Source organism: Scyliorhinus canicula, chromosome 13, assembly GCF_902713615.1.
Source record: "Scyliorhinus canicula chromosome 13, sScyCan1.1, whole genome shotgun sequence".
Classification (NCBI taxonomy): Eukaryota; Metazoa; Chordata; class Chondrichthyes; order Carcharhiniformes; family Scyliorhinidae; genus Scyliorhinus; species Scyliorhinus canicula.
In genome coordinates this window covers 127,724,863-127,752,477 of record NC_052158.1, presented here as the reverse complement: position 1 = coordinate 127,752,477, position 27,615 = coordinate 127,724,863, and the positions used below count along the sequence as shown (strand labels likewise).

At 44.1% G+C, this 27,615-nt stretch overlaps 1 protein-coding gene across 1 annotated transcript in view; it reads right to left on the bottom strand.

Annotated features, from left to right (window-relative positions):
- The window catches only part of LOC119975648 (mucin-4-like), a 185,636-nt gene that overhangs the window by 108,249 nt on the left and 49,772 nt on the right, over positions 1–27,615 (bottom strand). Inside the window, exons 17-26 of the mRNA XM_038815430.1 lie at positions 23,674–23,743; positions 22,787–22,954; positions 19,558–19,674; positions 19,153–19,416; positions 16,763–16,909; positions 10,061–10,245; positions 9,541–9,721; positions 4,222–4,347; positions 2,662–2,784; positions 587–700 (exon numbers count right to left, since the gene is read on the bottom strand). Of these exons, the coding sequence (XP_038671358.1) occupies positions 587–700; positions 2,662–2,784; positions 4,222–4,347; positions 9,541–9,721; positions 10,061–10,245; positions 16,763–16,909; positions 19,153–19,416; positions 19,558–19,674; positions 22,787–22,954; positions 23,674–23,743 (1,495 nt within the window). The remainder of the gene's footprint in view (positions 1–586; positions 701–2,661; positions 2,785–4,221; positions 4,348–9,540; positions 9,722–10,060; positions 10,246–16,762; positions 16,910–19,152; positions 19,417–19,557; positions 19,675–22,786; positions 22,955–23,673; positions 23,744–27,615) is intronic.

Below are 27,615 nucleotides of genomic sequence, written 5' to 3'. Positions count from 1 at the left end.
GCAGGGAAAATTGGAAAACATGGGCGTGGATTTTCCGGCCGTTGTGATTCCCTGTTCCCGCCAGCAGCATAACCCCGACTGCAGGTTTCCTGGAAATCTCATTGACAAGCAGCGGTAGTAGGGAATCCCACCGCCAATGAACGGCACCCTGCTGAGAAACACATGGCAAGAATCATGTTTCCTGATTCTCAAGATATTTTCTGCCCACGCCAGTGATCCCACGGACGGCAAGTGCGGGTAAAGATTGTGACAATGGAATTGTATTTTTCTCTGGTTTCCTCCCACAAGTCCTGAACGACGTGCTTGTTAGGTGAATTGGACATTTTGAATTCTCCCACAGTGTACCCGAAAAGCCGGAGTGTAGCGACTCGGGGATGTTCATAGTAACTTCTTTGCAGCGTTAATGTAAGCCTATTTCTGACACTAATAAAAATCATTCGAACTAAAGCAGGGATGCTACTCTTTGTTCCATAAGACCTCTAAAAAGTGACGAGATTAATCATTTCAATTTGAGCAGGCCAACAGTATGAACATCCACTATTATGAGATCCATTTTTCCAGGGGCACAACCTGATGAATTCCTTACCCATGCAATTGGGTTTTTCATATCCTCTTTGACATGTACAGTTGAAAGAGCTATTCGTGTTAGTACAGAAGGAATTGCCTGGACACGAACTAGCATTCAGACATTCATCTATGTCTGCAAAAATAAGAACATTGAAACAAAATGTTAATATAGAAGTTTGTACAGTGCAAAATTCTAAAAAATAATTTTGACCACATTTTGACCAGGTAATGGGGAAGGGAGGGTTCTTACATTTAATTCCACTATTTACCACAGGCTTTCTGTGGACTTTTGTGCCACAGTTTATGATCGCCAGATAATCAAAACAGCTGGTGAATCTGGAACATGGGTGAATTGAGCAAATAATGGCACATTATAGTATCAGGATGTACAGTCCAGAGCAGCAACTGTTCCGAGAATAATTAATTCAATGATTTATACAGAAAGAAAAGGGGAAAGAAAGATGGAATTAAGAGAGATAAAAGCAAGATTACAGGAATAAAAATCTGCAATAATGTAAATTTTCACTGCCTGCAATGTAGTTTAACTGTAATTAAGACTTATCACTATGTAAAAATAATAACTTGCATGTGAACAGCCAAGCCCTAACTAACATTCCCATTAATTTCTTTACACTTCAGAAGGCGGGCATTTGGCTCCTCGTGTCTGTACCAGCTCTCTGAAAAGGTAATTCACTTTAGTGTCATTCTCCCACCTTTTCCCTGGAACCCAGTGCATTCTTCCTTTTCAGATAACCATGTAATGTGCAGGGGTACAAGGGAATGGTATTGAGCCATGATGCACGTTGGGCGAGCCAGTGCAGACAAATGGCCTCTTTCTGCGTCGTAACAATTCTGTGATCAGCCCAATTGAATGCTTCTGTTGAACCTACTTCCATCACAGTCACAAGCAGTGCATTCCAGACCTTAACCACTCTGCATGAAGAAATTATTTTTCTCATCACTTTTACTCTCTTGCCAATTACTTTAAATCTGTGACCTCTTGTTCTTGAATGGGAACAGATTCTTCATAGATATTCCGTCTAGATTCCTCATGATTGTGAATGTCTCTGTCAAATCTCCTTTCAGTGTTCTTTTCTGCAAGGAAAACAGTCCTAACATCTCCAATTTATCTTCACAACAGAAGGTCTTTATCCCTGGAACTATTCCAGTGAATTTTGTTTGCTCTCTTGCCAATACCTTGGATGCAATACTAAGGCCAAGCAGGTGTCTTGTACAAGTTCAACATAGTCTCCTTACTCTTACACTCTTGTAATCGCCTAAGCCCAACATACTCTGTTTCATTAATCATGCTCAACCAATCCTGCCTACTACCATGATATGTGTATATGCACCAAGATCCTTCTGTTCCTGCACATTCTTTAGAGTTGTGTCCTTTATTTTATATTGTCTCTCCATGTTATTTATGCCAAAATGAATTACTTCATATTCTCTACACTGAACTTCACTTGTTCCATTTCACAAACTTGTCTATTTCTTTGAAAGCTTTATACTATCCTCTGCTCAATTCACAAAACTTCTGAGTTTTGTCTACTAATTCTGCCCTGTACCGCAAATTTTAGATCATTAACATATATCAGAAATGGCAAGGGTCCCAACAATGAATGCTGGGGAACTACAAACCTTTAACCAGCCTTGAAACATCTAATAATCCCTACACTACGTTACGTGTCACTCAAACAATTTTGTATCCATGTTGCTACTGTCCCTTTTATTCTATGAGCTATTACTTTGCTCCGAAGTCTGTTGTGCTCCAAATATTTTTTAATAATCTAAGACGTTTTATTTGTACTGCTATGATTAATATAAAAATGACTTTAATCTCCTGTAGGAGTATTTGTATTAAGCATTCAAGCAATAACTATAATACTTCTACCTACTTGAGAGGAAATAGATTGTATCTCAAAAGTCCAATGGGAGAGTTTTGTGTTTCCAATGGGCAGAATTTAATGTTGTTGGCAATGGTGAGACAAAGGGTGAAGTAACTCATTTAACATATTTTTTAAATGTTACTATATTGGTAATTTTTTAAAATATTCACAGTCATATACTTAATTAGTGAAATAAAAAACATACCCACGCAGAACCTGTATGGCTCTCCTTCATATCCAGACTTGCACATGCATGAGTAGTTCCCCACTGAATTCACACAGACTGCATTTTGGGGGCACGCAGAAGAATTTTTGCATTCATCAATGTCTGAAATAGGATTGAAATCATGACCATCAAGTCAATGCTCACATTCATAGATTCCTGTTCCTCTTTAATACACATTGGTTGTATTTTTATGTGCAGGATTTATAAGGAGTTCCTTTCACTTGAACAGAATATAAGACTTCAACAGTTTTAATAGGAATGCTTGATTTCCTCTCTGGAGGAGAAGGAAGTTGTGTTAGATTTAATGTGGCTGGATCATGGTGGCCAAGCCCATTTAATTGCAGGATAGTCCTATCATCAATCATCCAGCAGCAGCAGTAAAACCTCCCTTGATTAAGTCAGAGAGTGAAAGGAGCTGATGAAGGATTCCTGGTTGGTGGCTGCATGTCAGCTGGCTGCATCCATTACCCTTGAGCTCCACGTCATTTAGCTCTGGCACTGGGATTAAATGGAGGCCACATGGTTTTACCGTACACTTGGAAGGCTGCCCAGCAAAGTCCCCTGTGGAATCTGGCATTAGGCTGGAGGTAGCTGCTGAAAGCCACCCATGCCCTTACCTCTGAAACTTTCCCCCATCCCTCGTCCAGTGTCCCCCTACCTTGCAACCCCCCCATTACACATTTACCCACTTTTCGTCCAGGGTGCCCTGATGTTCCTGGGTCCCTGGTGAATGCATTGCCATCAACAGTCAATGCATTTGTTGGGACCAATTGGAGTTGCTAGCCTCTGACTGGCCAATAGCTCGCAAACCTGTGTTGCTGGGACCTCATGGGGAGGGCCCAATGTGACCACACAAGTGACTGAGGGCAATTGATTCCATTGGGACATCCCTAGGGAAATGATTGGGCACCCCGCTAGTTCTTCAACAACAGGCGAGACTCCATCGTTCTGACAAAACCCCAGCCATAGTTTTATAAATATGCAGCTTCCCCAAATGGCAAAAACGCTGATGTAAACAATGGCTGAAGAAATAAAATCATAAAATGCAAGTAAAATAAAGTCTGTGATTTGGATTCAAAAAGTAAGCAGAGGGAAGGGCAAAATATTTTGTGATTTTTCGGTCGCGACTGCCCGCTGGCCCAAAATTCCCGCCCGCGGTCAATGGATTGTTACATGGTCTGCGTCCTGTCCGTGATGATCCTGCGGTGGGTGCGGCCAAAGAATCCAGCTCAGCGTGTCTTTTGGGTATTGGGTGCAATTTTCTTGTTCCTGGCACCCGCCGCAGGATCGTCACGGACGGGACACAGACCATGTAACGGTCTATTGACCACCTTTTATCGTGTTTAAAAACAAAATGGTTTCATGGTCCAATCAAATGACGGACCAAATTTATTGGCAGCAACTTTTACAATTAACGACGACAGTGTAATTTGAATAAAGCTAATTTTAAATTGTAAAATTGATATTTTTTTTTGCCTGAGCCATTGTTTTCTTGTACAAAACATATATTTAAGTCACAAAATAAATATTGCTGCTTACCAATGCACAGGGAGCTGTTTAATGGATTTACTGTGTAACCCTTGTTGCAGCTACAGTTGAATCCTCCAAAAACATTTGTACAAATCTGTTCACAAGAGTCCGTTTCATTTTGGCACTCATCAACGTCTAGAATGCCGAACAAACACATGTAAATCAGTTGTATCAAAAAACTTTCTTTGCAGCTAAACAAAATCTGTTAATTGTGATGGAACTTAGCTTCTGACGACTTGACTATTTTGTTTCAAAACAGTTACTGAAGGTCAGAAATAAACCCGGGTCGCTGGTGCTGTGAGGCAGCAGTGCTAACCACTGTGCCGCCTCACCATCATTACGTATTCTTCACGTTAAATGATAGATATTGCATCATTAAAATTTTCCACCCTATCCAAGTTCCACTAATGCAGCAACAATGACGACAATTCCTCACATAATAATTGTGCATGCGATTTACTGGCCACATTACGCCCGAAAGGCAGCGTGGCACGATACGGCTGGTAGATGCCCAGAGATCCCTTTTCTGGGATCTGCCCGGCTCGCCGGCTCTAATACGATCTTGCGAGACTTCACAATGTGAATCCCACCCATTGTAGGTGAATCACTTTTTAGCTAATCTGCACATTCAAGCGAAATGGCTCATCTCGCTCTAATATGCATTGCCACGATCAAACCGCTTCGTCTTGAATATCTTGGATAAGTGCCATTCAGAGCTGGCCTCCACAAATGGAGACCAGATGGAATGGCACTCGTGGGGTCTCCCAGGGGATTGAATGCCCCTGGTTGCTTGCCCTCTGGGCAGGGTGGCACCCTGACAGTGCCATGTGGGTGCCAGCCTTGCACTGCAAAATTGCCCATGTGGCACTTCCAGCTGTCAGGGACACTGTCAAGGTGCCAAGCCAGCATTTTTCTCACAATGGGATTGGGACCTGGGTCCGCCTTGCGTGGGTTCAGGAGGTGCGGAGGTGCCTGAGGACCCCCATATAGGTAAGCTGGAGCTTTTGGGAGGGGGGGTTCAGTGGTTGCGTCTGGGGGTGGGGTGGGGGGGGGGGCGCATTGGGACGCCATTTAAAAATGATGTCCCGATCTCCTTGTGCACTGAGGAGTTCCGGCTATCTGAACTCCTACAGTGCAGAAAAAGGGACTAAGTGTGGCCTCATCGGGGAGTTCCCCGCTGAGGCCCCAAATCTACCCTAATGGGATCAGAGTCCCGTTCGATAGTGTGGGGTTTCATTACAGGACTGTGTTCCCATTCGGATAAATTGCGCCTTCTGTATATCACTGAAGTAAAATGTATGATGTATTCCAAACATTGATTTTCTTGGCTTTGCTTCCCTGTGCAGGAGCTACAAGACCACTTTGAGAAAAAAGGAAACTTTTCTGTCTGGAAGAAGATCATATTTAGGAGGAGGAAGAAACAGGGGATTCAATTTGGGAGAAATCAAAACGAGGGGAGAAATAAACTCTACTTCAGAGGTGGTGCGGATTTGATGAGCCAAATGGGCCTATTCCTTGGTCGGCATCAATATTTCAATGTAATATGATGAATCTTTCTCACTAAGCATAAATTCATTATCTGTCAGTTTTAATGAGGGGATCTACTAAAAGGTGAGAATGAATATCATTAAAGAATTAATAATTTGTTAATGCTACACAAAGCAATAAATAGGTACATCTAAAATAATTACTGATTCTATTTTAATATGGAAGGTTCTTAAAGTATGTGTGCTGTGTCATCACAATTATTGGGTTTGAATTAGAATAGTCAAGCTCTTTAAACAGATTTCCTACACATTAATTCCTGCTTCTGCACAGTAATTTGTATTGACTGGCAGTATTCAATAAATTTCAATTATTTTTCAAAATAATTTTGCAGATCGTTTGCTCAAATTGTGATATAATGTAATTTATAGATTTACAGTAGTTCACAATACAGGCACGGTACAGAACGTTACGTGTTCTATTTATAAATTCAAATGGTGAATTGAAATGAAGAGAATAGAAGCAAAAAGAACAAAACCTTATGAACTGTGATATATTCAACTGTATAAAATAAATATACCGACAGACAAATAAAGAAAGAAATGAACAAAGAACAATACAGCACGGGATCAGGCCCTTTGGCCCTCCAAGCCTGTACCGATCATGATACCAATCTTTGCCAAAACCCTCAGCATTTCCTTGTGCCGTATCCCTCTATACCCATCCTATCCACGTGCTTATCAAGATCCCTTTTGAAGGCCGTTAATGGATCTGCTTCCACAACCTCCCCTGGCAACACGTTCCAGGCACTCACAACCCTCTGCGTAAAACACCTGCCTCGCACATCTCCTCTAGACATTGCCCCACGGACCTTAAACCTATGCCCCTGGTGACTGACCCCTCCACCCTGGGAAAGAGTGCCTGCCCATCCACTCTGTCCATGCCCCTCATAATCTTGTAGATCTCTATCAGGTCATCCCTCAACCTCCGTCTTTCTAATGAAAACAGTCTGAGTCTATTCAGCTTCTCCACATAGCTAACACCCTCCAGACCAGACAACATCCTGGTAAGCCTCCTCTGCACCCCCTCCAAAGCCTCCACATCCTTCTGGTAGTGTGGCGACCAGAATTGTGCGTAATACTCCAACTGCGGCCTTACTAAGGTTCCATACAACTATAGCATGACCTGCCACTTGTTACACTCGATGCTGCATCCAATGAAGGCAAGCATTCCATTTGCTTTCTTGACTATCTTGTCCATTTGTGCTCCCACTTAAAGATCTGTGGACCTGCATGCCCAGATTTCTGACTGTCTATATTCCTAAGAGTTTTACCATTTACCCTCTTATGCTAGACCTACTGAAATGCATTTTGCATTTCACCAAAATGGGTTTTTATGAAGATCATTAGTGGGATTTTAAGGACCCTCCTGGTGTGTTGCAAAGCGGGGGGTTTCATAAAGTCCAGCACATTGCCTTTCTGCTGGTTACCCATCTGGTTCGACCTGTCTACCATCTCACAGGAGTGGTGGTGGCTTTGGCCAGCCGGCCTGCCCGTGGACCTCTTGAGGTCTTTTAATTGGCCAACTAGTAGCCATTCAATTGCCTCATTATTTTCCCTAGGTGGCCCGGCCACTTTTACTGTGCAGGCCGATGTTGCTCAAGAGGGCTGGGCTTCCTTTTGGGGTCCCCTCTTCCCATCAGACATACTCCTCCCAAGGTAATTATCCCCCCACCACCCTTTAACAGCTTCTCCAACCAGGCTCCACATGCCCTTCTTGGAATGCCAATTAGGCCTGGTCGGTATCCTTGAATTACTCTGGAGTCCTGCTCCATAATGTTCCCTTGGTAGTGAGTGGCGATATTTCCAACAGTCAACAGTGGCATTACAGAGTAATTAAAACTATTCCAAGTCTGGAAAGATTGTCGGGCAGCTAGGTTTTGGCAGATTGGATTCTACCCCGTTTCCGTTGGGGTGGCGGGGGGGGGGTTATATGTGTTCTGCAAATCCCAGTCCAGAAAGAAACATTTTTAGCTTTAAGTGGATGCTGTAAGTTCCGGCTGTGACATTAATACTACTTGAATGAGGATACCTTGAATAAATATCTTGAGCCAGATTTTCGCAGTCCTGATCAGGACTGATCAGGTATGGGACCGAAAAAAATCCCCCCCCCTCCCAAGTGGACCAAGCAGCCCTCCCTCAGCCATTTTTGAGAGAGCAGAGGGGGAATTGGGCCTGGAAAATTCTTGCTCCTATGATAATTGAAGCTGACAGCGTGTGGGTTCATTGAGAACCCACCCCAGTAGGTTTCTTTTAATTATCATGGAGTGGCGGAAATCCAACATCTCCTGAATAGAGGCATAAATACTGATTAGAGTTGGGAAGAGAGTAAAAGCTAAATAAAATGGTTTTGCCTCCTTTACAGTTCAACATTAAATGCTGTAGCATGAGTGGTGTGTGTTTATTAAGGTGAGCTGTGGCAGTGCTGTGTTTGGAAGATGTAACTACTTAAACATGTGTTTGCAAATGTGTTTATAGTCAACTGGCAAGTTGTCAAACAAAAAGTCAACATAGATTTCAGATGAGTTTAAAAATAATACATCTCGTGGATGCAAAGGTAGAATTTATTTCACACTATTGAAAGGGTAGTCTGGTATGATGGCCGCGTGTAAATGTTGCATCTTTTCCCATTGTCTTTATGTAGTCAGTCTCGATATCTTTAAGATGACAGTTCTGAAATCTGTTTGTTTACTCAAGAGTTCGATTGGTTTTTGGTTGCAATTGAACTCTTACAATTTCACAAGTGTTTCACAATTCTTATACAACTACTTTCAATCTTCTACTTATGGAAAGTTATGGGATATTCAATGGCTTCCAACTATTATAATTGGACTGGTGAATTCTGTTCATAATGGGTGAGGGGAAAAAAGGGTTTAGGTGTTGTGTGAGGGAAGATTAAAGTTGTCAATTGTCTATATCAAGTTGCCGATTACCTTGGAAGCACCAGTGAGGCGTTTTGGATAGGAATTCCGGCCATTCAATCTGCTTTCTCTGAACATGGCCCACTTTTACTTTTGCCTTGGGTGTGCTCCCTTTAGGGATAGGCACTTTAGGCCACTAAAGGCCTGTACCACGGAACGACCCTGCCCACTAGCAGTCTCGAGACAGAGGTAGTAATGCAATGGTAGTATTAGTCCCACTTCTGAGTTCCCACATCCGGCCATGAAAATCTGGTCCCTTGTATTCCATAAATTCTATGAACATTAGTACTACATTCAAGAACAGATATTCAGAACATATCCATAGCATGGATATATAGAACATAGAACAGTACAGCACAGAACAGGCCCTTCGGCCCTCGATGTTGTGCCGAGCAATGATCACCCTACTCAAACCTACGTATCCACCCTATACCCGTAACCCAACTGCCCCTCTATGTATCTCAACAGAATCTTGCTTTCTGTTGACGGATTGTTATATTATTCTTAATTTTTGTTATGGCACAGCGAGTGGTACTGCTACCTCACAGGGCCAGGGACCCGGGTTCAATTCTGGCCTTGGGTGACTGTGTGAAATTTGCACTTTCGCCTGTGTCGGTTTCCTCTGCGTGCTCTGGTTTCCATCCACAGTCCAAAGATGGAATGGCCATGCTAAATTGTCCCTTAGTGTCCAATGATATGCGGGTTAGGTGGGGTTGTGGGGTAGGGCAGGATCCTGGGTCGGGTGATCTTTCAAAGGGTCAGTGCAGATTTGATGGGCCGAATGAACTCCTTTTGCACTTTAGTGATTCTATGATTGTTCTGTAGGTAATTTAAGGAGATAAGAAGAAAAAACTGTTCCTTACCAAAACATTTTTGTCCGTCCCCCATCAAATTGTCTGGGCATGGACCACACTCGTAGCCTTCCAGTGGTGCAGGATTGTCTTTGCAAGTGTCATTCAGGAAACATTGGTTGTCTTGACAAGCATCAAAGTTTTCAGTGCAGTAAACGCCCGTGTAAGCAGGGGTACAGTTACATGCTGGTATCTAAATTTTACACAAACATAATTTAGACGGATATGCGATTTGGGTAGGGAAATGTTTTCTTTTCTAGCATGGGATGCCTTTGAATACCGGGATTCTCCACTGCAAGTCTGCCCTGCTACTACTGCTAGCAAGGACGGAGAAATTGGCACGATGTTCGCTGGTGCTGTGATTCTCTACTTGAGCCGCTTGTCAATGGAAAGTCTTTACTCCGTGCCGACTTCCCCCTCCCCTCATAACATTTCCAGATAAAGATAGATGAGCAAAACTTTTGGGCTTTCTCTCCGTGTTCTAATTACAGAACTAAAACATGAAATAAGCAATGACTTTGATTTCACTTACCGTAAAGATGGAATTGTTTTTGTCTATGCTTAAAGTTGTTCTGGAATAATCACAGGTTGAATTGATGCTACAGTTGCACAATGTAAGTGTCAGTCCTAACACAGAAACAGCCTTGGAATCATTAGCTTGTACAATGGCAAACACAGGAGTGGAGCTTGTTGGATTCCAAGAAAAGTTTCCATTTTCTATAGGCATAAAATAGATGTTTTTTATAAATGCAATGCATTCATATCTAAATACTTTTCTTTATTAAAATTACAAAATGCCAATTCTCTCAAACACAAAATACTCTGAAGAACATTAGAACACTAGAACCAAGAGATTATTTTAAGGGGAGGTGGTGATGTAGCGGAATTGAATTTGAAAAATCTGCAATGAAAGGTCTAATGATGATGACCATTGAATTCTCACTAAAGTACAATCTAAATAATTCACCATTCTGTAGCTAGTGAGGTACCATATGCACAATTCTGGCTCAATATTAACCTTTACACTATCACCTCCCAGTTATATATAGGTTTTTAAGTTAATGGATTAATCTTAATCTTTTTCTTGGTCAATGCTATCACAGAACACAATTTTATTCACACGTTTATGATAATACAATATTCATGCCAACCTGGAAGACCTTATAAGGAACTAATGTAGATATTAATATCCAATGGAATAACATAAGAACATGGGGCGCGATTCTCCCAGCCCCGTGCCGCGCCGGGCGGAGAATCGCCGCAAACGCGCCACGCCACCCTGATGCTGGCGCATGATTCTCCGAGGTGCGGAGAATCGGCACCATTTGTGCCGGCGCGTTTGGCGAGGAGCCGGACGCGGGCTGCTGTACACTTCCTGCCATGCACTGGGGATGGCGCCAACCCGTGCATGCACAGAGGCGACACGCCAACCCGCGCATGCTGGGTTGGTGTACGAGGCTGGGCCGCCGATTCTCCAGCCTGAATGGTCCGAGCGACTGCGCGGAAAAGAGCAGAGTCTCGCTGGCACCTGGTCGCTGCCGGCGGGAACTCTGGGCGAAGGGTCGGGGGGCAGCCTGTGTGTTGGGGGGGGGGGGGGGTCCGATGGGGTCTGGCCCACGATCGGGACCCATCGATCGGGGAGTGGCCTCTCCCCCACGCCGGGCCTACTTTGTTGCGCGTCCAGCCCCAGAACTCCCACGCCATGTTGCGTAGGCGTCGGTACATTCTGTAAAGCCAACGCGCATGCGCGGGTTGGCGTGTCGCCTCTGTGCATGCACGGGTTGGCGTCACCCCCAGTGCATGGCAGGAAGTGAGGCTGGAGTGGTGTGAACCGCTCCAGCGCCGTGATGGCCCCCTGTGGGGGACAGAATCGCTAGTGCCCGCGCCCATAACATGCCGTCATGAAAGGCAAAGGCGTTCACGACGGCGCGGACACTTAGTCCCGCGATCGGAGAATCGCGCTCATGAGAACTGGAGCAAGAATAGACCATCTAGCCACTCAAGCCTGCTCCGCCATTCAATAAGGTCTTGGCTAATCTTTTTGTGGACAGCTCCACTTACCCACCCGCTCACCGTAATCTTTTATTCCTTACTGTTCAAAAATCTATCTACCTTTGCCTTAAAAACATTTAACAAGGTAGCCTCAACTGTTTCACTGGGCAGGGAATTCCACTGATTCACGATCCTTTGGGTGAAGATGTTTTTCCTCAGATTCCTCCTAAGTTCCTCTTAAGATTTTGAAGTCATTTCAAAAGATAGCATCAGTTGGATCAAAGGGCTCTATATATAACGTGATATTGTGATATTATACCCTCTATCCAGGATTGGCACAAACGAGAATAGAAATGGCATTATGTGGTGTCTTCCATGATCTCAGGAAATCCTAGAGCACTTTCAGCTAATGAAGTAATTTTGAAGTTACTGATATAATGTCAGAAAATACAGCAACCAATTTGCAGGGTCCTACAAACAAATTTGAAATCATGGCAAATAATCTGTTTACTGATGATGATTGTTTTTTAATTTTAGAGTGCCCAATTCATTTTTTCCAATTAAGGGGCAATTTAGTATGGTCAATCCACACTACCCAATCTACCCACACTATCCACTAACCCAAAGATGTGCGGGTTAGGTGGATTGGCCATGCTAAATTGCCTGTAGTGTCCTAATAAAAGTAAGGTTAAGGGGGGGGTTGTTGGGTTACGGGTATAGGATGGATACGTGGGTTTGAGTAGGGTGATCATGGTTCGGCACAACATTGAGGGCCGAAGGGCCTGTTCTGTGCTGTACTGTTCTATGTTCTATGTTCTAATCCACCTACCCTGCACATCTTTGGGTTGTGGAGGCCAAACTCACGTAAACATAGGGAGAATGTGCAAACTCCACACAAGCAGTGACCCAGAGCCGAGATTGAACCTGGGACCTCGTGCTGTGGGACAGCAGTGCTAGCCACTGCGCCAACGTGATGCCCTCGTGATGATGATTGTTGGATATCTTTTGCCATATGAAAAGTTCCCCCAAACACCATATTATAATAATAATCAAACTGCCAAATATAAGTGGCTGAATGTTTAATCATATTGTTTGTGTCTGTACGTCAAATCTGACTGCCTGTTTCTCATCCCTCTTATATTGTGACTATGTTGTAGCCCAGGACCGTGGCTAAGAGTCAATCACAATATTCTGCCACTCAGGCACCTAATTAAATATATTCGTTCAGAAATGTATTTATCTCAGCAGAAGGAATTTGAATTTTAGGGAGAACAGCCACTACTTCATAGAAGGTTATATATGGGGGTGGGTTATCTGCTGCCGGTACTGGGTTTCCCGATCTATTGGATAATCAAGCATCGGGCTATAAACGGGATCAACACCCCCTGTTCCGATGCTCTGGTCACCCACTAGTGGCGGCAGTGAGCTACACATCTTGTACTGTTGGGAGGATGCAAATAGATAATTTAAACCATTTGCATCTGATTAACGGGTTGGAAGCCCGATTCTTTACACCCCTGTGATGCTCCCCTCCTCTCGGCCAGGATTCACTTGGGCATGGATTGGTACAAGTGTTTTCAAGCATGGCGTGGACACCCCAGTGGGTCAAGGAAGTAAGTATTTAACGTTGCATGGATAGAGGATAGAGCAAAGAGTTGGGATTGATGGGTGTTTCTCTGGTTGGCAGTCAGTGGCTAGTGGTGTCCCTCAGGGATCCGTGTTGGGCCCACGGTTGTTCACAGTTTGCGTGGATGGTTTGGAGTTGGGGACCAGGGGCAGTGTGTCCAGGTTTGCGGATGACACTGGGATGGGTGGTGGGGCGAAGGGTGCAGAGGATACTGGAGGTCTGCAGAGGGATTTGGATGGGTTGGGTGAATGGGCTGGGGTCTGGCAGATGGAATACAATGTTGACAAATGTGAGGTTATCCATTTTGGTAGGAATAACAGCAAACGGGATTATTATTTAAACGATAAAATATTAAAGCATGCCGCTGTTCAAAGAGACTTGGGTGTGCTAGTGCATGAGTCACAGAAGGTTGGTTTACAAGTGCAACAGGTGATTAAGAAGGCAAATGGAATTTTGACCTTCATTGCTAGAGGGATGGAGTTTAAGACTAGGGAGGTTATGTTGCAATTGTATAAGGTGTTAGTGAGGCCACACCTGGAGTATTGTGTTCAGTTTTGGTCTCCTTACTTGAGAAAGGATGTACTGGCGCTAGAGGGTGTGCAGAGGAGATTCACTAGGTTAATCCCAGAGTTGAAGGGGTTGGATTATGAGGAGAGGTTGAGTAGACTGGGACTGTACTCATTGGAATTTAGAAGGATGAGGGGGGATCTTATAGAAACATTTAAAAGTATGAAGGGAATAGATAGGATAGATGCGGGCAGGTTGTTTCCACTGGCGGGTGACAGCAGAACTAGGGGACATAGCCTCAAAATAAGGGGAAGTAGATTTAGGACTGAGTTTAGGAGGAACTTCTTCACCCAAAGGGTTGTGAATCTATGGAATTCCTTGCCCAGTGAAGCAGTTGAGGCTCCTTCATTACATGTTTTTAAGGTAAAGATAGATAGTTTTTTGAAGAATAAAGGGTTTAAGGGTTATGGTGTTCGGGCTGGAAAGTGGAGCTGAGTCCACAAAAGATCAGCCATGATCTAATTGAATGGCGGATCAGGCTCGAGGGGCCAGATGGCCTACTCCTGCTCCTAGTTCTTATGTTCTTATGTTCTTATGTTGGTGCCTCCAAAGTCTATCGGAGGGGCCCCGTCCCACCAACAACACAAATCCTGCCCACCCCACCCCATCAGACCCCCAACAATTTTCCTAAAGATCTGCTTATGATTGACAGGCCTTAACCACGTCAAAGGAAGTCAAGGCTTTCTGTTGAGAAAGAGGAAATTAAGGCACTTATCTCTGAGATGTTTATAAACATTATGGTTAGTGTAACAGCAGGGTGCTTGAGATGCATTCAAATATCAAGGGAAATTAAAATAAACAATCCAGATGCCTGAATGTCTATTACCCTGCCAGGTACAACATACCAGATGCTATTTCACTTTGAAAGTGAAAAGAAGCCTTGAAAGTGAAAAGAAATCCATGCAAAAGGATTTGAGAGGGTTTAAAGCCTTGTGATGTGTTTTGGCTTTCCATGACGCCCAGGACACCTGTAACACCAGATTCTATCAACACTGGGGGAGGCTGTGGTACAGTTGTGTTATCGCTAATACATCTCAGAGACTTAAAGTAATTCTCTGGGAACCCAGGTTCAAATCAAGGGATGGTCAATAAATGCTGGCACAGTCCGAGAAGCAGACATCCCATGAACGAATATAAAACAAAACTTCTGTCTGAGGCAGCAGGTGTAAGGGGCTGGCGAGAGAGAAAAAACTGAGATTATTCACTGTTTCTGCCTGTACTGCTCTTTAGTTTCCAGGCAGGGGTCTCTGATTACTGGGGGGGGGGGGGGGGGGGGGGGGGGGGCAGCGAGAGGTCAGGTCACCGTGCGTGTGGTGGGAAGAGGGGGTTGACCCGTAATCACTGATGGTGGGGGGGAGCAGGATTTGCATTGAGGCGAGGAGGCAGGTGAGCCATTGGACTGCAGTATCCGGCCACCTGCTCTAAATGGTGGCCCGATAGCGGGATTCCAAACAGAATCATGTGACCACCCCACCATGCACAGATTTGCATGCCAAGGGAGAGTAAACTCTCCTGGTAGCTCCTCCTAGCACCAGTGCAGACCAGGAACCATTCTGCGCTGGCATGAGAACTTAGATTCCCTGTTGTTCTCCCTGGGCAGGATTCTTCATTTCGGAATCTGCCAGGAGTTGCTGTTATCAATAGTTTGAATAATAAAGATAATAATGGCCTGCGACTGCTGCTCATGGGAGCGGAGAATTTGGCGTGCCATTCACTGGCGGTGGGATTCTTTACTGAAACCACCTGATGGGTCAGGAAACCCATGGGTGGGGTGTGCTGCCAGAGGATCAAAGAATCCCGCCAGAGAATGGTCGGAGACTCTCACCCAATATTTCACACATTCAACACCCACCTCTGGCAGTTCTACATTTCAATATCCAACTCTTTTGTGAAAACTGAGACAAAACACATTTATTGGGCGGGAATCTCAGTTTCTGAGACTGTGTATTGACGGCAACACAGAATTCATGGATTATCATGACAGCAAAACTGGCGTCGAACCAGGATTGATTCAGCAATTGTGGATGGGCTAGCAATGGTGCCACATTGAACACAATCGAGTCCAATGAAAAACAGTGTGGGATCCATGATTGACACTCGGGAAGCTGACAAGCTGTAGCCGCAAATACACATTACAATCCCCACACACACTCACCCCAGCCATTAAGATGGCATTGGTTGTGCTGGAGCGCACCCATACAGCTGATGGGTCGGCTGGGGCCAGAGGGCACCTAGGGGGTGGCCTGGGATGGGCACCTGTACGAACCGTGGCCCTAAGTACACAATGGGCTGTTAGTGCCGTGTGCAGTTGCATGGCTGCCTTGCCGACTCCAATAAGAGTGTTCCATACCGATCCATCCTGACCGCAAAGCCCACCTCCTGGTTACCCCCCCCGCTACTCCCCTGGCCCTGGCAGAAGTCCCCCGGCCAGCAGCATAACTGTCAGAAAACTGTGGTGATGTTGGACACTTTCCATATTCTCTCTCTTCCTTAGCAGCCACGATGCGGTTTCATGATTTTTAAAAGCACAAGTGAACCAAGGCATCGAGAATTCGGCCCATCAGAGGCTGAGCAATATGGAGACTTTGAGGAATACTGGATTGGGCCCACTAATGACTTGCAAACGGTGTTTACTGTACGTTCAACCGGAGCGCCCAGGAGAGTTCACTCTCCCTTGCCATGTAAATCTATGCAAGGAGGGGAGGTCACTGGGATTCTGTTTGGAATCCCGCTATTGGGCAGCAGTTAGAGCAGATGGCCGGATACTGAGAATTGCGCTTTGGCATCAAATCGGTGCCCGCCGCGATTTTAGCATTGGAATCTATTCGCGCCGAATCATGTTTAACGATTTTGCCGACAGCCAATGGAGAATCCTGCCCAATATTCTCCTATTTCCTCACTGTTTCTTGACTATCCCTTCCTACTAATATGCCATGTAAAACATCAATGCATATTCAAAGTATAATTTTTAGTCTATTTAATACCAAAATAGTAATTAGATAGGGCTGTAAATGCACCCGAAAAAAAACATTGTTAGTCCAACATTACCTGTCATTGTGATATCTGGAGAATCAGTCAACACTGAAAACGTCACCTCATCATTGTTTTTATCAGTTGCCGTGAAAAGAAAGAATATCGATTCATTCAGACGAGTTTGAATAGTTGACGTGCCAGTGATGTTAGGTGGAAAATTATCTGTGAATGTCACATTAATGTTACTGAAAGCCCATGTTACTGAAAGCCCTCAGTGTGAAGTCATTTTTAATTTACAAACAAACTTAAGGTAATGTACACCATGATGCATTATTTTCAGACATCAGAAATTAAAATATATTAAAAGAGGGACAGCTAAAAATTGGTCTCCTCACATTCAGGGAATTACAATTTGTTATCTGCCCATGTCTGGTCCCATGGAGGCAGACAACACACAAACCTTTTGCTCCTCCCTCATTCCTGTGCTATTGTCTGATTGAACAGGGAACAGATGTTCCAACAATGTGGAAGGGTAGCATGTGTTCCAGGTCACAAAAGCAGTCTGTTGGTGGAACGATGGACCTCTTGCTTCACATCTTAATACTCCTCTCCTCACCCTAAATATCTACTTCTGTTTTTCCTGCTTTCAGTGGTCCATCACAGAAACCTTGACAGGAAAGGTGAAAGCACCACCACGCCACTAAGGAAGAAGATCTGTCCCTTGAGCAGGCACTCTTAATATGTTTGCTACATTCGCAGGACTGCCAGATGGCCTCTTGTCACTGTCAAGGAATATGGTGCAATCCAGCTCTAAAGTAGCACAGGGCACTGTGCAGTGTGGAATCTAATCCTTTCATGGTGGAAATGGTGGTTTACTATGAAAACGCTTATGGACCCAGCTGTGGAGGAGCATCTGGTGGCGTTGTCTCAGCTTCCAGTAAATCCAGCCTTTGTTCAGACTGAGGTTCCATAAGCCACGCCTGCCGCCACTCAGGCTTACATCATGCTGATTGGGGGGGGGGGGGGGGGGGGAGGGGGGGGGGGAATACCGCCTCATGTATCTCACTCTGATTCTGTCACTTCTCCCTTGCAGAGAGCTGTCCGAGTGGAATGGTTTTGGGTTGGTGCTTTGCTGGGCTTGTGCCAGGCCCTTCAATTAAAGGTCAATCCTCTCATCAGGTACAGCCATGCTGTTTGTGTCAAATCCCAGAGTTCTTCTGGCAAACAAATGGTACAACAACTTGAAACAAAAAATTGATGCCAGTGAACAGGAATATCCAAACGTTACTGCCCAGGATGCACTTCTCCAACGCCTGCCTCATTACTGAAATACATTAAATGGCATGAGGTTGCTGTACTTGTGGGGTGCACACAAATTAACAGAAAGTAAAATCTTGTTATTTCAAGTCTAACTAGTCTTTAATTTATGTGATGGGTTAATTACTGTTTTTCAAACTCTGTGGCAGTGAGAAATTAACCACTGCAAATGCACAGTCTCATTCCATTGGGTACTAATTGTTGTTAGGATTTTAATAATATCATACGTCAATTTAAAAAAAAGAATTAATATTCCTTTATGTCTATTTTTTCTCTGTCATGTAACCCCTCTTTTTTTCCTATTTACTTCTGTGGATGTTTTGACACGGAATTTCAACATTTACAATTCCTTCTCAGTCCTTTGCTATTTATTTCACAATCCTTCGATCTGATTTGTTAAGGAGATAAACAATTGCTTGTCCTGTTCACTTAGGTTGCTGATGCCCATTTTCCCAACTGTGCTGTTAGCAATTGATACTTTCAGCAACTTGCCACACAAAACATTCTAAGAAATTAAATCTGAAAGGTTAAGTTTAATAATCAGCAGATGCCATTAGATGTCTTGCCACAGCAAAATCTGGGTCCATAGTTTGTTATTAGCAATCCCCTGTCACAGCAGTTCTCAAGCTGGGGTCTGTGGAGACCCAACAAAATAATGTGGAAGTGTTTATCAGGCAGGGGTGGCTACATGGGTGATTGGTGTCTCCGACTGCCCAGAGCACAAGCAAATGAGCAATGGATGGTGGTGGGCTTGATGAGAGCCAGGATGTTGGAGTACAATGTGGCTACAACATGCAGTGCAGAGCAGGGTGACTATTTTGCCTTGGAGCAGAGCATGCATACAGGAGTGCTGAGAGTGGCTTGAAGTTTACCAGGTAAAACTTCTGGTACTAAGTCTGGTGGTGGATGCAGGTAAGCCCTTCAAGTCAATAAGTGTTTTCTTGAAACATTATTTAAATAGTCTTTACATACAGTGATTTCATATTCTGAGTAGTATTTAGTTGTATAATTTAGATAGAAGGCCTGTGAATATTCATCCATTTGAAAAGGGGTCCTTCAACCAAAAAGGCATGAGAACCACTGCTCTATCGAACATTGTGAATGATTGTGTCACTAATACTTCAACATTTAACAATGTGCATACATACTCATTGTGCTGTTCTGTGCTACGAACGTTGTCAGACTTTGTAATGTCGCTGCTCCAAAAGATAAATCATCTGTACTTAAAGCATCAAATATGCAGTCATCATTTCCTTGACAAGTTTCATTAGCTTTGTCGATTTTCTCCGGTGCTGTGGTTAGCAAAAGCTGGTCATAAAACTTAGGTACAAAACTATTGTTGTTATAGGTGTACCAAGACTCTTCTGGGGTTGTGTTATATGTGAACACACTGTTGTTCACAGTTATTTTCCCTAAAAAAACACAAACAAGAAATAAATGTAACAAGAATGATATTGTCATACAATTGGGTAGATGCTGAGCCAGTTATTCATATTATTCATTACTTATCACTTAGCAACAAGATTTTGAAATATGTAAAATATATGGCTTACACGTCAGGCCAAAGTCAAAGAATATCTGACTTTCATTGGGCGAATTTGTTCCATCAAAGTCGAGGAATGTTCCATTGGCAGCTTTAAAATCGTCCGTTTTATCATCATTCCAGACACCTAGATGTAGAAATGGAAAACAATATTGTAGACAATGATGTAGTACCTAGAAAACTAGGACTAAATTCTACAGTTAATTCTACTTCTGGATTGCTATATTAATTAACTCATATTACCACTTAAATCTGGATCGCATAAATATATAAAAAGGTAAAGTAATACCCGAGCCAGTGTTGAGATAGAATGTCAAAACTAATGCCTCTCAGTTCCATCTCATTGACAGCATTTGTTTAGACACTAAAAGAAAGAATAATCAAACATTTATATAGACCCTTTCATGACCTCAGAACATTCCAGAGTGCTTTACAGCTAATTAAGTACTTCTTTCAAATGTAAAGTCACATGTCGGAAACATGGCTGCCAATTTGAATATAGCAAGTTTCCTCCAACCAGCAAAGTGATAATGAGCGGATAAACTGTTTTTAGTGATGTTGGTGGGGAGAACATATTGGCCAGGTCACCAGGGAAACTTTACATACACTTCTTCCAATGGATTATTTACTGGCACTTGAGTTTCATCTCAAAGATTAAAGAAAAGCCTTGATTGAGCCTTATCTTAACTCTCTGTTGAAATGTCTGGATTGTTCAGTTCTATTTTACACACGTCGAGTCAACAACATCAATCAGTAATAAAATTATTTTACCCAGAGCTTTCTAATATTTTATGATACTAATTTAATTTTTCAGCTCAACTTATGATTCATATGGGACCATGTTTCATTGAAAATGTTTGCATGGTACAACATTATTCATGTGCCATTTTCAAATGTGTGGAATTGTTACTAATTCTGAGAAAACCTTTGTCTTAGTCTGCGTACGTTGTTCAATTGAGAAAGTTAACAGAGTTACTATGCTGCAGATTTGGCAACCATAAATAGTCTGCACAATACATTCACTGTCCTTAAAGGGCCATGGTATTACAAATTAGGTCACCTGGTGAAAAATTGGTTGGGATAATTTCAGCAGCTCGCAATGAGTTGTAGCGAATCAACCATTTGGTTTCAAAAATTGTTTGGGTGCAAAATGAGTGCCTGTTTTGCTATTGCTTGTTTCTTTTGCCCGAAGATTAAAGTTAAACTTCTACAGATGTGCCAGAACATCCTATCCTGCTGCATCACAGCTTGGTATGGCAACTGTTCAGCCCAAGATCACAAGAAACTACAGTGTGGTGAACTCAGCCCAACGCATCACACAAGCTTGCCATCCTCCCATTGGTTCTGTATACACCTCCCGCTGCCTCAGAAAGGCAGGCCGCATTGTCAGAGACCACTCCTATCCAGGCTTTGCTCTCTTCCAGACCCTTTCATCAGGCAGAAGATACAGAATACTGAAGACCCGCACATCCAGACATAGGAATAGCTTTTCCCCACAACTACTAGACTCCTCAATGACTCCCTGATTTCTTCTCTGTAAGAACACTAATCATGATGCCCTATGCTGCTCTTGTTTGGCCTTGTTCCACACTGTAACCAATCACTAGTTGTTGATGCACCACTGTCAATGTACTCTGTTGATTATTCTTTTGTCTACTATATACATACTGTGTACGTTCCCTTGGCCGCAGAAAAATACTTTTCACTATGCTCCGTTACATGTGACAATAAATATCAATCAATCAAAAATTACCTGTCTTAGGGCCATTTTAGCTTTCAGTGATATTTTTGGATCAAGCATCTGTTATACACAAATTGGCAAATTTCAAGTGGGGTGTATAAAGGGAAGCCAAATGGACATCGCCCATTTTAAACCATTGCTGAAATTTAAATTTACCCCTTGTATTTGTTTCTTATGCTGTCGTAGGCCTGGAAAAACCATAGTTGCCGTCCTCTGCTCAGTCTACAAGTGTATCATTTTTTATTTGCAGGGAAAGGATTCCTGTCCCTTTCTAATAACTGACAGACCAACCAACCTATATTATAATTGATCTTGAATCTTTGAAGAACATAAATCATGGAATCATAGAATAATGAATCCCTACAGTGCAGAAAGAGGTCATTCAGCCCATCGAGTCTGCACAGATCCTCTGAAAGAGCGCCCCAATAGGGTCAGTCCCACACCCTAACCCCGTAACCCAGTAATCCCACATAGAACATAGAACATAGAACAGTACAGCACAGAACAGGCCCTTCGGCCCTCGATGTTGTGCCGAGCAATGATCACCCTACTTTAAACCCACGTAACCCGTATACCCGTAACCCAACAATCCCCCCATTAACCTTACACTACGGGCAATTTAGCATGGCCAATCCACCTAACCCGCACATCTTTGGACTGTGGGAGGAAACCGGAGCACCCGGAGGAAACCCACGCACACACAGGGAGGACGTGCAGACTCCACACAGACAGTGACCCAGCCGGGAATCGAACCTGGGACCCTGGAGCTGTGAAGCATTGATGCTAACCACCATGCTACCGTGAGGCCCCACCTATCCTTTTGAATACTAAGGGGCAATTTAGCATGGCCAGTCTACCTAACCTGCACATCTTTGGAATGTGGGAGGAAACCGGAGCACTGGAAATCCATGCAGACATGGGAAGAATGTGCAAACTCCACACTGACAGTCACCCACGGCCAGAATTGGACCCGAGTCCCTAGTGCTGAGACAGCAGTGCTAACCACTGTTCCACCGTGCCGCCCTTAATGTTGGAGATAAAGGGTTCCTGCCTCTTTCTAATAACCGACAGACCAGACAACCTATATTATAATTGATCTTGACTCTTTAAAGAACATAAAATCATAGCATCTTCAGCCATGATTGAATGGCGGAGCAGACTTGATGGGGAGAATGGCCTAAGTCTGCTCGTATATCTTATGGTCTATGGTCTGTCAGGTGTACAGATAGAAAAACACAGTTAATGGACCTGAAGTTAATGGATGCAATTTTAACTCGTTCAAAACATCAGCCACTTGCAGTGTTAAAATTGGGCTTAATCCGTTTCTCTTTCCATAGATGCTGCCAGACCTGCTGAGTAGTTTCAAGCCTCTTTTTTTAATTAAGACTTCCAGCATTAAAATTACTCTGTTCTTTGGATTAAGAAATGTAACAAATGCAACATTTTTTAGGATTGTGAAGTTATGAAGACAGAGTTTCAAAGTGGTATCATTACTCACCCAGGAGACCTTCTGTTTTATTTTTTAGAGAATTATCCAATGTCGCAATGAAAGACAACGTCCCTTTTGTTCCTGAGACAGTGACGGATGTTCCATCTTCAAAAGTAGCCACTGTTTCATTGTTGTCCGTCTTTTGTAGGGTCACTTGATTTATAAAGGTAGTATTTTCTAGAGCAAAGAATGATCACAAAAATCTAATGTTTTATCTAATATTTTGGCCAGTACAAATATAAAATATTTACAGTTTTGTGAATAATTTTAGCAGGGCCTTCATAAGGAATATATTTTGTTTAAATTAAATCCCACATAAAAACAAAACATTGTAAAAAAGGACAATCGGAGTAGATACTGCAATCGATGTATGAAAATCAAATCCTGCTGTGGATCATTTTCCTGTGAATAGAATCAACGTCATAGTTCTGTAAACTATAGAAATGTGATGAATATACTTATGTTGAGAAGGATTTTACCCCTTTTGTGGGGGTATCCATCAAAGATTTTTGTGGGGCAGAAGAATGTGTCTCCTTGGGACCCCATAATCTTCTATTTTTCCCATTCTCACCATCCCCCAAAGCACCCTTCGAACAGCAAACTGAACAGTGCCAATATTCTGACTCAATAAAGCAGCCCAGAGAAAATATTTAAATCAGTCCTCAACTTGAAAGAAGTCTGTGCCTTCCAATGGAGAGTTGGGAAGGCACTGTGGGCCTGCCAACAACTTCACATTCATTCTGCACCAGAATTAAGTGTCTATCCCATACATTTCACCAAATATCTGCTTTGATTTTTCTTATTACCACCTTAGATTCCTTACAAGTTTAGGCAATTAGCTTGTGGCTGGCACAGATAAGAATGAATTAAGTCAAAGAACAATTATTCACTCTCACCTGTAACATTTACAATATTTCCATCGACCCTGACAATTATTTCATCGTTATCATTGATGTTCCACTGAGTCTGTAATAAGAAAATAATTTCACTACCTGTATGTAACTACTGATGGTTAGCAAAGATTTGCAAATACAATCGTGTGCACTCTTTTTAAAAAAAAACCTTGATTGTAAAGTTTCGACTCATGCAGGAATTGAAGAACAAAAAGTAAAATGTCCTTTGGTCATCTGGAGTCAAGTTTCTGAGCCTATATTCATTTTCACTACCCTCCGTTTGACAGAAACTAAGCAGAGGTGAAGTGGGATGGAGAGGAAGAGTTAAAATGGAGCTGGGAACTTATCCATACCTTTCCCACTGTGATTTGACTGAACACAATTTTATAATGCAGATGGGAATGAAACCTTCCCTAAGCTGTCGGGGCCTCTTTAAACATTCAGATCAGGCACAAATGACTTCATGATGGTTTGATTTACAATTTTAATCTGAGGCCTGAGCAGTGATGCTTCTCCATCAGATCATCTGCCAGGACTTGGATTGACGGCATGGAAGAGAAGTTCACATGTGGACCAGGAGTTTCTCAAATGCAAATTTTTAAAATGTCTGTAATTTTGCAATTTGGATTCCTTGCTGCCAAAGTGTGCTAAAAAATGTTAGCTTGCATTAAAGGGAGCCTGGTAAGGAATATCAGAATTGGATTTAAAATAAAGAACGAGGATACATTCTGTTCACTGTGAATCAGTTAACTTCTAAACAGAGCAGAATGATTTCCACCACGATTGCCAGTGAAATTGTAAATTAATTCGAAGTACCTACAATTAAAGAGAAACACGTTACTATTTTACTGGGTTTCTAACAAATAGAGGAGCCAGAAAAATTATTTCCCAACTGCAGCTTGCTGGTTAAGGCAGTCCTCGACTTTCTGACATTTGAGTTATAGAACATAGACATAGAACAGTACAGCACAGAACAGGCCCTTCGGCCCTCAATGTTGTGCCGAGCCATGATCACCCTACTCAAACCCACGTATCCACCCCATACCCGTAACCCAACAACCCCCCCCTTAACCTTACTTTTATTAGGACACTACGGGCAATTTAGCATGGCCAATCCACCTAACCCACACATCTTTGGACTGTGGGAGGAAACCGGAGCACCCGGAGGAAACCCACGCACACAGGGGGAGGACACTAACCAAACAGCACTTACGACGTTTATATAATCGACACCCCAGGCGGGATTCTACCCCCCACACTGGGGGGGGGGGGGGGAATCCCTGGGGCGCCGTGCGAATTGCACCATGCCGCCTCAACCCCCGCACGCGATTCTCCCACCCCCCCAAAACCAGCGCCGCGTGATTCGCGGTGGGCCGCTCGGAGAGCCTCCGCAAACGGCGAGCGGCGATGCGCCGGCCCAGATGGGCTGAGCGGCCGTGACGACACGACAGGTTCCCACCGGCGCCGACCAACCCTGGTCGCTGCCGGCGGGAACTCTGGAGGGCGGGGAGGGGGGGCTCCTTCACTGGGACTGGCGTCTGACGAGGTCCGGCCTCTCCCCCCCCTCCCGGGTCTACATCCTTCCGCGGATTGCCCCAGAACACCGGCGTCATGTAGGTGAGGGGCCAGCGTGCATAAGAAGTTCCCCACACATGCCTATGGGGGCCAGAATAGGTCGTGCCCAGGCCCTGTTCGCGCCATCGTGAAACGCGGCGCTGTCCATGACGGCGGGAACACTTAGTCTCCATTTTGGCTTTACAACGCTGGTTTTAACTTTATAATGCCACATTAGGGAGCAGTTGGTCGTTACCAACTGTTATGTTCTACCTTTCACAAATAAATTTGCTTCTCTGATACAGTATAGAAATTTTAGGCACTGTTGTATTCTGTGAATTACACTACCGTTATACTGACCGGACTTTCGTTTTTCCCAGTGGCAGCGCACCCCCGCATGTGGGTTTTCTGGTGGTGTGGAGTGGCTTCAGTGGGAAATCTCACTGACAAGCAGCGGGAGTATAGAATTCTGTACACCGCCCGAGAAAGCAGAGGCCAGGGGACTGGATAATCGAGCCCACTGAATCAAGATCTCACAAATCTTTGACTATTCAGTGAATATAGGATATCACACCTTGGTTCAGGAACCAATCTCTCATTTATAACATTATTTCTATGGGGAAAACCAGTTCCAATTTACGATGTTTAGATTTACGACACTGTTTTCAGGAACCAATTGTGTTGTAAGTCCGAAGAATGCCTGTATGTGCTTGGATCAACCAAATGGATGTCAATGGTATTTATCAGGACTGTATCCAGCATATTCCCATTTAAATTAGTAATTAGCAAAATCCGGGGCTAAATTTTGAAGACAAAATGGGAGGCATTTGCCATTATATTTAAAATTTACCCTCTGATTTTTGCCAGTTTCTTGGGTTGTGAATTATGGTGGGTTGCAACCAACACATACGTAGAGTGACATCGGGTTTGCAAAAGATTGGCGAAGGTACTGGTGGGCAGGCTGGAGGAGTGCCTCCCAAAGGTGATAGGTGAGGATCAGACGAGGTTCGTGAAAGGGAGGCAGATGTTTTTGAACATTAGGAGGGTTTTGAACGTCGTTATGGCACCGGCGGAAGGGAAGGAAACAGAGGTGGTTGTGGCATTGGACGCCGAGAAGGCATTTGACTGGGTAGAATGAGGGTACCTGATGGCAGTCCTGGAGTGGTTTAGAATTGGACCAAGATTTGTGAACTTGGTAAAGCTATTATATAAAGGAGCCAAAGACCAATGTCCGTACGAACAATAAGAGCTCGAGATACTTTTCTCCCCACCGTGGCAGAGGCAGGGACGTCCCATGTCCCCCTGCTGTTTGCACTTGAGATTGAGCCGTTGGCCATTGCATTAAGAAGTTCGGGAGCATAGGGTGTCCTTATGTGCCAAGACTTGCTGCTGTATGTGTCGGAACTGATTGGATCGATAGGGGGAATATTGGAGCTACTGCGAGTATTTGGGTTGTTCTCGGGATACAAGCTGAACCTGGACGAGTGAGTATTTTGTGGTGTCTCGGCCGGGGGTGGGTGGGGCTGACATTCCGTAGGGCAGGGACTCGCTTTAGGTATCTGGGGTGCAGGTTGCCCAGGAGTGGGGGAGGCTTCGCAGATACAACATCACTAGTTTGGTGGGGAGAGTGAAAGCCAACCTGGCGAGGTGGGATGGTCTCCCTCTGTCACTGGTAGGTCGGGTACACGTGGTCAAAATGAATGTGTTGCCGCGATTTCTGTTTATTTTTCAATGCCTGCCGATTTCGGGTTGGGGCAGGGTCAAGGGAAATGCTGATTCGGGGGAAGCACAGATTTGAGTCAGAAAAGTGGGATGGAAGTTTTCGGAAATGGGAAGAGAAGGGGATTAAGACGCTAAAAGATTTGTTTCTTAGGGGTTGGTTTGCAGGATTTAGGGAGCTGGAAGCGGAGTATAGGTAGGAGCAGGGAGAAATGTTTCGACATATGCAGGTTCGGGATTTTGCCAGGAAGGAGATACAGAGCTTCCCGGAGGAACTGGCCTCCACATTGCTGGAGGAGGTGCTGACGACAAGGAGACTGGGGAAGGGGCTAGTGTCAGCGGTGTACGGAGCTATTTTGGAAGAGGATAAGGCACCACCAGAAGGGATCAAAGCAAAGTGGGAGGAAGAGTTGGGAGAGGTTACAGAGGAGGAGGTCTGGTTTGAGGTGCTCCGGAGAGTAAATGACTCCACCTCATGTGCGAGGTTGGAGCTGATACAGCTGAACGTAGTATACAGAGCGCACCTCACAAGGGTGAGGATGAGCCGATTATTTGAAGGAGTAGAAGATGTGTGTGAGCATAGCGGGGGGGGGGGCGGCTAGACCCGGGTCCCCAGGAGGTTATATTCGGGGTGTCGGACCAGCCAGGGTCGGAAACGGGTGCGGAGGCAGA